The sequence below is a fragment of the Solenopsis invicta genome, chromosome 1 (assembly GCF_016802725.1).
Source record: "Solenopsis invicta isolate M01_SB chromosome 1, UNIL_Sinv_3.0, whole genome shotgun sequence".
In the NCBI taxonomy this organism is placed as follows: domain Eukaryota; kingdom Metazoa; phylum Arthropoda; class Insecta; order Hymenoptera; family Formicidae; genus Solenopsis; species Solenopsis invicta.
In genome coordinates, this window is record NC_052664.1 from 1,008,093 (window position 1) to 1,020,240 (window position 12,148).

General features: G+C 33.4%; 2 protein-coding genes across 4 annotated transcripts in view; one reads left to right on the top strand and one right to left on the bottom strand.

Moving 5' to 3' along the window:
• Nucleotides 1–12,148, top strand: part of LOC105202925 (5-hydroxytryptamine receptor 1) — a 492,922-nt gene that overhangs the window by 12,384 nt on the left and 468,390 nt on the right. The gene's annotated exons all lie outside the window — the stretch shown is intronic.
• On the bottom strand, nucleotides 1,384–3,189 carry LOC120358376. Of its 2 annotated transcripts, XM_039452466.1 has the most exons (3): nucleotides 2,824–3,189; nucleotides 2,163–2,344; nucleotides 1,384–1,802 (listed from the first exon to the last, which is right to left on the bottom strand). In XM_039452466.1, exons 2-3 carry the CDS (start codon nucleotides 2,296–2,298, stop codon nucleotides 1,414–1,416), a joined length of 525 nt encoding a protein of 174 aa, XP_039308400.1. In that variant the 5' UTR covers nucleotides 2,299–2,344; nucleotides 2,824–3,189; the 3' UTR covers nucleotides 1,384–1,413. The 2 variants fall into 2 exon arrangements, with proteins under 2 accessions (XP_039308400.1, XP_039308392.1); XM_039452458.1 differs by having other exon boundaries at nucleotides 2,163–3,189.

Sequence of the window (12,148 nt, forward strand, 5' to 3'; positions counted from 1 at the left end):
GGTTTTTCTGTCCCGTTGTGCGATTCGGGCACTCTGCAGCTTTGTGGTTGGTGAACTTGCCACATCCGTAGCATTTCCGCAAGCCCATGCCTTTTCTCGGACACTCGCTTTTCATATGGCCAAGATCATCACATTCGAAGCAGCGGATCTCATTTCTGAGTCTTGCGTATGCTACTGAGGTAATTGTGTTCGGCTTCGAGCTTGGATGGTTTGTTGTTTGGCCTCGATTGGCTTCGGCTTGAATAATGAACCTTTTTAGGGCGTCATATGTAAGGCTTCGTCCAGTCTGACTCCTTGTCATAAATTCTATAGATTGTACTTCCGGTTCAGTGTTTGCTATTGCTGCGTAAAAAGCGTCTCGTTTTTCCTGTTCGGTTAAAGGTGCAGTATCCGGTAGATTTTCGTAAGTCCGAATAATCTCTTCGAATTTATCCCAGAACTGCAGGGCTGTCTCTTTATTGCGGTCATATTTGATGGAGTATAGTTGCTGTCTAATGGTATGGCTGGTGACGTTTACCTCGCATCTTTTGAATTCTCTCAGTTTTTCTATTATTTCGGCGGGATCTTGGATTTGTAGAATTTTTGAGTGGTAGGTCTGGTCTAGTCTATTGATCAGAATATCTCTGACCTTGTACCTTTGTTTTTCTCTTTGTTGTTCGTTCAAATTTTGTGGCGGTTTGACAGTCGCATCAATCACATGGAGTAGGTCGTTGGTACGTAGTTCAGAGGAAAGGAATTCATAAAAATGTTCGAATTTTACTTTTGGGCTTAACTTGTAATCCCGTTTTGTCCCACTGTCCTTGCTCAGCAACTCAATTTTAATTGTTTCTTTGATTCGGTTTGCGAGGTTTTCGTTGGAGTTATTTCCACGACTAGGACTGTTCGTACTGTCCTTCAAGAAGCGTGAACCAGAAGGCAAAATTTCAACTGAAGTGATCCTCGGTTTCTTAATTGCTCCTTGAATCTCCACTTCTCTCTGCTTTTGTCGACTCTGCCCTTCTAGGTCTTCTCGCACCTTTTTATGCATAGCCATCGTCTTCTCTATTAACTTTTGGAGTGATTTATATTTTTCCGTTAAATCATCATAATTTAGAGCTGCGTGCCTTTCCTCGTTTGATTTCTCCATTTCGTTGTGCGGACCTAAATTTTCTGTAATAATGAATATGTTATTAGCGTTATTTTCTAAACAGTCGTTATGTACCTCTTATGTTGCAATTCTTTTACAGTCGTTACAATTCTTTTACAGTCGTTAGAGATTTTAAACAGTCGTTAACACATCTTTTACAGTCGTTACAGATCTTGTACAGTCGTTAACAGATCTTTTTCAGTCGTTACGGATCTTATACAGTCGTTAGCAGATCCTTTACAGTCGTTACGGATTTTATACAGTCGTTAACACATCTTTTACAGTCGTTACAGATCTTGTACAGTCGTTAACAGATCTTTTACAGTCGTTACGGATCTTATACAGTCGTTAGCAGATCCTTTACAGTCGTTACAGATCTTATACAGTCGTTCTTTACCTGTTTCCAATTTCCGCACAGGTTTAGTAACTTCGGAGAGAGAAGCTTGCACCGTGTTTTCGACTGTCTTTGCCACGGTCTGATCCGAGTCGTCGTTCGTTATACCGTCATTACTATTATTCTCTCGGATCTCTTTTGTCTCTATCTGCTCCTTCTCCTTAGACTCAACCATGTCATCCGTACTGTTATCGCCTGAACCGTCGCCTGAACCCTGGCTTCGTTCGAGATTCGCTATTTCCTTTTTCAAATCTTTCCATTTACCTTTCAACTTTTCTTTACCTAAAAATAACGGAGTGAAGTAAAATGTTGCTGTATAGACTGTCATTGTAGCAGCGAACTCGAAGTTATTTGTTTCTCGATTGCTTTCGTCGAACACAGACTCCAACAAATCGGAAACGAATTGTTCGTCCATAAACGTTACTGCCGTTTATTTCAGAGACAATTCTAGTTACTTTAGCCTTTCCACGATGAACACAACCATGTACGGGCCAAGCAACCCAGGATTCTCGTATTTTATTTATAAAACGGCAAATTGGTTGGTCTAATCAGCGACGGTTAAAAGTATGCATATCTTTTATTTTCATAAAGAAAATGTTGGTAAATAAAAAGAAATTTTCTTTTATTGTGCACAATACGTACTCAGTACCACACGCTCTCCGGCCGCAAACTGCACTGTGAAACAGTGCTCGTCAAGTTCTATCGTTGCCTGAATGTCTTCCTCGTCAATGAAGAATGCCTGTTTGCATTTGTCTACTATTTCTTTTAAAACCGACATTTTGGCCAATCAGTTCGATCGATCGAAAAATCAATAAATCAAATTTCTGAAAAATTGTCACTTAATTTAGGATATTGTTTCACTCAGTTTCTTTCCACGGTGCTTGCAAATATTCTCCCTTTCTTTCTACATGCATGCTCATATTCTTTTAATTCTTTTAAACGTTACATGCAATTACTTTCTCAGTTTCTTTTAACATTATATGCAAGCCTAATTCTAATTTCACGGGTAATTTTTCTCGGCACTGTTGCTATTTCCGTTCAAATGCACTGCAGTGGCGTCTCCCTTTACAAGGATCGCCACGCGGTCGCCGCACGTTGCGTCGCCACGCGTCGCGTCGCCACGCGGTTGCCACGCGGTCCGCCCTCCATTTTGAACGCGATCCGCCTTCCCCAATTTCTTGCATCATGCTATTTCATCATTCTATTTGTATTATTCCCAATAAAATATACATGCACATCTCAATGTTCGATTTTACATAGGCACGATGCCTTCAATTTCCCTTAAAAAGAATGCAAAAGAAACCTGTTGTGAGAGTTTTCAGATCTCGCCTATTGTCCTCCTGTTGCGTCCCGCAGCGCAATTCGTTTTCCTATTATCTCTTAGGGCTCCTTGCTCGTCTTTCTTCACTCAAGCTTCAGGCGCAGTGGAAGCGTGCTGGGCCCATAACCTTTTGACTTTATTTTACGAAAGACAGGTAACAACACAGATAACAACACAGTTTGTATTTTTAAGATCGTTTATTATCCTTCTGACACGGACGCCTTCCTCCTTTGGAATGAATGTATATCATTGCGTCACCCAACGTGAGCGATGCAAGCGCCAGAACTCAGGAAAGGGTCAACCGAGTTATTACGCAACGGGAGCGCATTCGGCGCTAAGATTCAAATTCAACAAATAAACATAGATAACATTTTATACAAGTTTTACAATACAGCATAATATTTTTAATATAATTTAGTCGATCATAATGAATTTTACCATGACAGCGTGGCAATTCATCGACATGCTGTTTATGCCATAAATAGACAGTATATAACACGTTTATCAAATTGTATATCTAATGATTTAACGTTCATAAGACAAAAAATAGGGAATTCATAATTCAAAAGTCCCGAGATTATCTCCTGTCAAGGTAAACATGTTTTTCTTGACATTTTTTTTCAAAAAAGTAATAAATATAACATTAAATACATCATATAAAAACAATCATATAAAAACAAAGTTTGTATATTAATAATATTGAATAATATTATGTATTGAATAAGAAATGTATTAATAATATTGAATAAGAGAATTTTGTATCGATTTATAAAAATTTTACCGTAGAACATTGTACAATATTACATATTTTTATGGAGCAGTTTATAAAATGTCTTTTGTATATTTAAAACATTCCTATCATTACTCATAGTATTTGACAAGTTGTCAAAAATTTTTCGAGTTTATCAAAACACATTCAAAGGATGGTAGGTTAAATAGATTAATTTTAACCTAAAAAATCGTAATTTTACATGTAGGGGAGAGTGGGATAATTATGAAAATCTTAGCAGAAAATTAAATCAATTGTAAGCTGAGTAAAATACAAGTTCTTTTCTTTATTTATAATTATACACAAAGTATTCGTTTATTAATTATAATAATCAATTTTGATAAAATTTTACAATAAAATCTTCTTTTAATAGAAAAATGAACCCCCCTTGGAGTTTGTGATTATCTTAATTACCGTCGGGTAATCACAAACGCCATCAAAGCAATGACTACAGATAGTCAAATGTCGCTTTCAGATGATCAAATATCATTGTTTTAGACTAAATAGATTTAACTGCAGCAGCTTTTCCAAGAAATTTTATGGCTTTTTGCAAATCTAAGTTACATTTAGTTTCGGTTTTTCTTTTACAATTTGACATTTAATGTGACATTTAATTATTAAAATTTAAAAGAATAACAAAAATATAACTGAAAAAAGGTTATTGATGAACATTTCATGGTAATAGCAAACGTTAGAGTTGCTCTATCCGGTTCGTTATTACTCCACGTCATAAAAATAATAAAACAATCGTTTTTTAGGAGTTAGAACCATGATACTGACAAAACGTTGCTCGTAAAATAGTGTATGATTTGGGCTGATTTTATCTTATTAAAGTTCATTTGTACTATTTTCACAACATTAGCGGCACGCAATTTAATTTAGCAAAAAAGTTATTTAAAAAAAAACAAGAAAGTTTAATTACATTTACCTTAAATTACGTGTCCCATTTCACGCTATTACTGTTTGTCTGGTACTACCAAAGAACTTGTATATAGGTACCACATAAGAGCTGAGTTGTTAATCGGTGAAAAAAAAAGGTTTGTTTTCTTTCTCTAACGTATCATTGTTTCATGATTACACCGCGTAGATCTTCATCCTACTCTCCCTGAGAAGACCTTAGGGTTTTTGGGTTACTTATTACAAAGTGGCATTTTTATTCATCTTTCAATCATTATTTAACCATTATTATTTAACCATTAAATTATCACTAACCCAATTATTATTAAATGCGACCTCTTAAACTTGAATTTTGACAATTTTTCCATGTGTTGAGATAGATCAGATTCAGTCTATCATTCCACCACTATCGATTAGTGAATGATTCATTTCTAGATGCAAAGGATCCAAATGGGCAAGATTATGGGGTAATTACATAACTGATATTCATATTTTGTTATATATTCATATATGATACGTCCCACATTTTTAGTAGCAGATACTTAATGCGATCTGTTCGGAATCGTCTGTAAAGATAACGGAAAAATGTAATGTCGACGAAAGGAGCTATAGACATGTAAAATATAAAATTGTATTATAAATATACGTAATATATAAGCTATGATATTTCATGAACAGAGTATCTCATTATTTCAAACAACGGATTTATGCAATATTACAGAGAAATGCGCAGCAATGTCTCAAATAATACAAAAGATTAGGTAAGACTTTGAGAATCAAAGTAAAAAAATTAAAAATGCTAATAAGAGACAACACAGAATTGTCACGTGAACATATAATTTTATTAGTCTAAATGACAGACGTTTTGACTCTAGTTTTGTGTCATCTTTAGTGCAGCAGCATAAATGTTCGATTAGGCCTTTAATGGTTACATCTACGGAGCAAGTAGGGAATTTCCTGCGAATTTATTTCATAAATTAAGTCAACAGGCTTAATTTTATGTCTTTGGTAACTTGAAACGATCGTGTACACATTTCTTCGATAAAATTACAGTGTCAAATGTATATTGAAAATAATGTAGGTCATTGTATCGATAGTCGTGTTATTGACAATTGCGTAATCAATAACAGTATAGGCAGATGAATCATTACAGCCGTACCTGTTCAACCTTTTTATTTACACACGACGCGCACATGCGCGCGCGCGCGCGGGTGTGTGTGTGTGTGTGTATATATAATTGCACTTGAGAGGGAGGGGGGCAAAAATGGACAAACCGATAAAATAATATCCAACAAGGGAATAAATTGAAAAAAATGTAGATACATATATCACTTCATAAAGAAGACCTATTAGCATTGTTTTTCATTATCTTGAACCGATTGCTGTTACACGTCTCGATTGCCCTCGGGGCGAATAGAAATCAAACGAAATTGGAGCCATCGTTGCAACCACCATTTCTTGCTGAATGAACGTACCATTCTCCGCAGACTTCAAAATATACATCCCATCCGTCATCCCATTCGTACGGCCCACATAAATTGAATACTAATATTAAAGTTTCGTCCTTCTGTCCCTCAAGAAGAAATGACAAAGACAAAAGAAAACAAAAAAAGTAGCGAAACCGCAGATAACTTCATTTTTACAGATATTTCCCAAGAGATATATCAATGTATGCATGAACAATCGAGGAAGAAATAACTACTAGAAATATTTCATTGGAGAAAAATCTAATTGCACCATTTGGAATTTTGATATATTGGACGAATGTGTCTGTTGGAAAACAAAACAAATTAAAATTTTTATACAAATAATCAGATGAATATGATAAATTCTTTTCTGTTAAAAATATCGAAATTTCTTGATGATGATAATAAATTTATTTGGAATTTGTATATGATAGCGATTAATTAACATGCACATAATGTTATTGTAATAGAGATAAATTTTGATGTCATTGTGGTAAACTTCAAATGCCATTATATTAACATTTAGGCACATGTAATTCAAAGGAATTATTTGGTTTATGAATTAACATTTGTACAGAACTAAAAATTGTACTGTCATACAAAGAGAAATGTTTCTTTATGTTTATTAAATTTTCTTAAATATAAACAAATTTATGCATTGGAATTAAGGTTGCCAGGTCTCCGGGATTACCGGAAATGTCATCGGCTTGTCCGCGTCCAGTAATTGAAGGTTCCGTCCCGGAAATACATAATTTTAACGAAATCTCAGGATTTATTTGATACAATATTTTTTGGCCATTTCTCACAATTTTAACCGTCGATTTGCAATTTACATGAAAAAGATTTAAAACGATATATCTGAATAATTGTGTACACTGTAATAATTTTTTATGATATTTTAACTGAAATAACTTATTTTTAAGATAGCAAGTTTTATCTTAAGTTTTAAGTTAAAATAGAAAGACGAGTCAAAACTAGGTTGTATAGTTTTCTTGAAAATTTTTTTCTTAATGATCAGAGAGAACTTTAGAAAAGTATTATACATTCTTGTTTTATTTTGCTCTTCTATTTTAAATAAAGTTATTTCAGTTTAAAATGTTATCATGACAAATGATCACAGTGTACTATGATTTATGCAGGGACAGTAACTGGAACAATATTTAACTCAAATATATCAATAATCCATTTGTATCCATCGTCTTATTATTAGACATCCCGGAAATGTTGATATTGGATGTGGCAATTTTAACTGGAAGCATATCAAATCAATTCCACGTTGAACTAAAGATGTCATTGTTTGTCTTTTCAAATAATGAAACAAAGGTTGGTATTCATGGACGATTCTTACATTTTAGATCGTCTTGAGTATCATTTTAAGATGTCATCAACCAATCAGACAGTCGTAGCACTTTAAGACATTATTTAAGACGATCTTGAAATAAGAATCGACTATGAATATCGGCCAAGGTAGCGTTTCGCGTTGAGTGAAGGCGCGAAAAACATATGAGTATAGTGTGAGACCTTTGTGTATCTTTAGCTGACAACTTGCGTTCCTGATTAGCGAATCTCAATAGCGACTACCCATCAAGTACTGACTACTCAATCAATATTATCTATATGAATTATATGTATAATAATAATGTTTTTATTTTTCCTCTCGTTTTACGAACGGAAATATGATGACGAAAAGTCTGAAACTTTAAATTTTACTTTAATACGCATCGATTTGATTCGTATCTTTTTTCGCAGATGACTACTGAACTTTTTTTATTTTTACACTAAACTTACACACACGCGCACACAAAAGTATTTACTACATCATTATTCGCCTTCCATCTAACCTTTCTTTCTCCCATCTACTTTCAATATACTCGATACGGCCCAGTGTTTCCCGACAAATTCTTATCAATCTATACTCCCACTCTCATCTTCCATTTCTCCCACTCTCTTCTTACACAAAACATTACGATACATCTCGATACGTTCAAATAAAGTTCAACAGCATATCTACACATATTATCACTCACTCTTGTTCACTCCATCTCTTACTTGAATCTAAATATTCTAAATATATTTCGCAATAACGCAAACTATTCCTCTATATGCGCCCGACGTAAGTGAGTAGCGTAAGTGAAGATACAAGGTAGTATCACGTAATTGCCACTCCTAGGCATCCTACGATGTGCCGTTTCGGCCTTATCGGCGAAATTGTGTTAGATCTTGCCAAATATTATTTTACATATAAATCTTAAATATCTTTTATAGTTTTAATTGCACGCCGAACACAATCTTACAGCGCAATCATAAACTGAAGTTAGAATGCCTCTGCGATCTTGAATTTCACGTTTTGGGAATGAAGTGGGGATTACCTCGATATAGCGCACATACGTCATTCCAACGCGCACGTTTCGGATTACGAGGTTTCAATGTTACACTCAAATACTTCCAAACATACCTTTACTCAACCACACACAGCACCACCTACCCTTACTTCTTTCGCTCCAATTGTCCACTTAAGATACACTTCGATTCTTTCTACTATAGTCTAACAGAGCATTACCTACCTATCCACACACACACACATCACCGGCTACTGTCTATTCCACTCTCACTATTCACTCGAAACATATATTAACATATTAATATATGTTGTTTGGAAAGTTTGTTTCAAATTCTGAAGCGCTCCGTGTTATTATGATAATTAGTAAAAGGCGGGGCGCTTCACACGATTTTGAGTTTATTACTAAATCTTCTCGGATCTGTCAGCTCGCCAACAGGTCTTCCTAAGTTTAATCATTTTAACAAAAATCAAATGGAAAGATGGAAAATCAGAAAATTCACTTTCATCATATATTGCTATATTGCTTCCAGCGTAGTTTCATAGTTTCGCAGACCTTGAATAAGATATCTTTGTGTATGAAGACGGCTACGCCACCCTCCATACAGATCGAAAGTGGTATCAAAGATTCGAAATTGGCTGCAAGGGAATTGAAGGTTGCCTTCGCGAAAAAGTGTCCTGAACTGATCAACAAGAGTGAAGTTATCTTTCACCATGATGACGTCAAATCTCACATCGTAATGTCCATTCATAAGAAAATGGACTTCGAATGAGACGTTTTTTCTCATCCCACATATTCTTCGGAGCTTGTTCCATCTGACTATTACTTATTTCTGTATTTGAAAAATTTTCTTCAGGATAAAAAGTTTGAGTCGTCAAAATTCACCTTGATCAATTCTTCGCCAATAAGAAATTTTCGTTTTGGAGCAAGGTTATCATGCGAAAAATGTTATCAGACCGAAAAATGGGCTAGGGTCATTGAACAAAGCAGTACATATATGTGCAATAAAGTTAGACTATAAACTTTGAATAAAACAAAAATATTGCCTTGAATTTATATAGAAGATTTGAAACAAACTTTCCAAACAACCTAATAATTTAAACGCGTTAACTTATGTTAAAATTTTACTTCACGTTTAATGTTAAATAATAAATACTTAAAAATTTAGGCGATACATTAGCAAATTGAAACTTTTTTACAACGTTTTGAACTAAGGTTCAGATTCTTTTCAAGTGAGTCGGTTAAATAATATTACATTGAATCGTTTGTAACGTTTCCATTGTCAAAAATATGTATAAATTAATAAAGCCTGGTAAAGGTATTGAAATATAATAATATAAGTCAACACTTGTCAAAATCACATGTATCTTTGTAGAACAAAGGTTTAGGAAGATTTAACTTTAAACATGCTATGTAAATGCTGGATAACGATATAGCATGCTTACTTTATTTAAACTAACAAAATAGGCTCGCGCTACGCGCGAGCTACACAACTTTTGTAATTTACAAATCTGTAAACTATTAAAAATCATTATTTAAAATCTTCGCAATAACAGTAGCATACGAAGTAAGCACAGCGCGGGAGAATCAAAGCATTATGGAGAAACGTCAACAATAAACTTCGTGAGATGCGACTATCGATTTAACATGGTTCTTTTCAGATAGGATATTATTAAAAAACAATTAAATACTTTTTCTAAACTACCTGTTTTAATCTTATAATGTGGTGATCATAGAAATTGCGAGTTTGCTCTTTATACGAAATTTAAATCCCCATATTCGAACATATCAGATTTTTAATTCACCATTTTTCTAAAGACAAACCACTAAGAATATCTTTACTAAAACAATTACCACGGAACACTGTCTTAATCGAAAGACAGAGAAAGAGAGAAAGAGAGATATTTTAAATATAGCATCGATATAAAACTGAATTAATTTAAATATCTATGTAATATGTGAATATTATTATTATTAAATATTAAATGTACGTGATCTCCCGATTTAAAATCAATATAGTTGTCAAGGGTTGAAGAGCATGGCTAAGTCAACATGCTATGAAAATTACTTAACAGATAAATTAAATTAACACATGTTTCGATCATAAATGCGATCATCTTCAGTAAAATAAATTAATTACAAAATCATAATCCTATTTAAATGAAAACGCAAATCAATTATTGTTTGCATATTTTGCTACCACAGTTTACTTCAGTATAACGATGTAGATATTATAAAGATATTATAAATATACCCGTATAGCACATAATATCGCAATATAACAACAATATTGCTGCAATATTGCTGTAATATTACCGCTATATTGTAATATTGTCGCAATATTGTTGCAATACTACGTGCTGTGCGGGTACATGTGCTTTCCCCCCTAAAATATGCTTTTGGATGTTCCACAAAATAAAGCAATATCATCTTAAAAAATCGATTACTCTACGCGTTAGGATGCTAAAACTTGATTTCATCTGCTAATCAAGATTGTCATGTTATTTCCAAAACAATATACAAATGGTTGGACATTATACTGTAAAGATAATAACAAATTTAAAATATTTTTTGCTAATTAAATAATAATTTTTATTGTATTGTAATAGGCTGAAAACAAAAGTCAAAAAGTAATATTTCAAATAAATAAAAAAATATGTTATAATATCAACCTGTGTTTAATAATTGGCAAAAATAAAATCAAGAAAAAAAGCATGTGCATTAGGTGGTTGTATTATGCCAAAAATAGAAAACATAAGAGGCGCAAGGTGTTATAAGGAAGAGTGGAATACAGAAAGAATTGTTTGTTGCTACGAGATAAGTATGGAAGGAGAGGTTAAAGGAATATGAACATTTATTTTTTATTTCGATAGATATTAAATGATTCTTGCGAGGGGGAATTCACAACCCAAAATTTTGTACACCAATGCCGATTTTTGGCATTGCTGTAAAACACTGCCGACAATGCTTATTGTTAGTCAATGCCTACAATGCCGTCAATCCTATATTAAAATTAAGGCAATGCCATGCAATTATGAACACTACCGCGTGCCCATTATCATACGCCAATGCCTGCACAAGAATTCTAAAGCTTTCCCGAATTATTCAAAAATTTTTGTGCTCAACCCCATGATCGAAAAACCGACTCTGAAGTGAGCTCACCACTCCCCAACCACTGACGACAATGCCGTCAATATTATAGGTCACTGCTTACTTTTTTCGGCCGAAATTTTGTACACCAATGCCGGCTGTGAATTTCCCCTCGGATTCTTGTTTTAAAAAATGCAATTATTATCTTACAACTTTTTGTAAATCTTGTGAATCTTGTAAATAAAATTTAATAAAAGATCGAGGTATAGCATCAAGTCACTTTTAATAGTAGATGCACGTCATGTAACCACATGGTTATACATAAGTTACTATTAATAATATGTTTCTTTTTTTTTCAATTTATATTAACAACTTGGAGGAAAAAATTTATAATTTTAATAATTTATTAAAAATTACTTTATTTTACTTTATTTCCACATTGCTCTAAATTATATAACGAATTACGTGAACATTGTAAAGGTTACATTACTTAAAATTATGCTTACTTAACTTATTATTTAAAATGATATATTATTTGAAATGATTTAACACTAACAAAACAGTTATTACATATTTAAAATCAATCCCACTATAATAATGTAAATTAATGAAGGTAGTACACAAATTAAATTTATGTTGTTTTCCGACAAGTGAAATATTATATTAATAGCTGGACAGTAACATAAAAAGTTATGATTGCTATATTTCATGGTCTATATGTATCGAAAATGGTTATTATATAAATA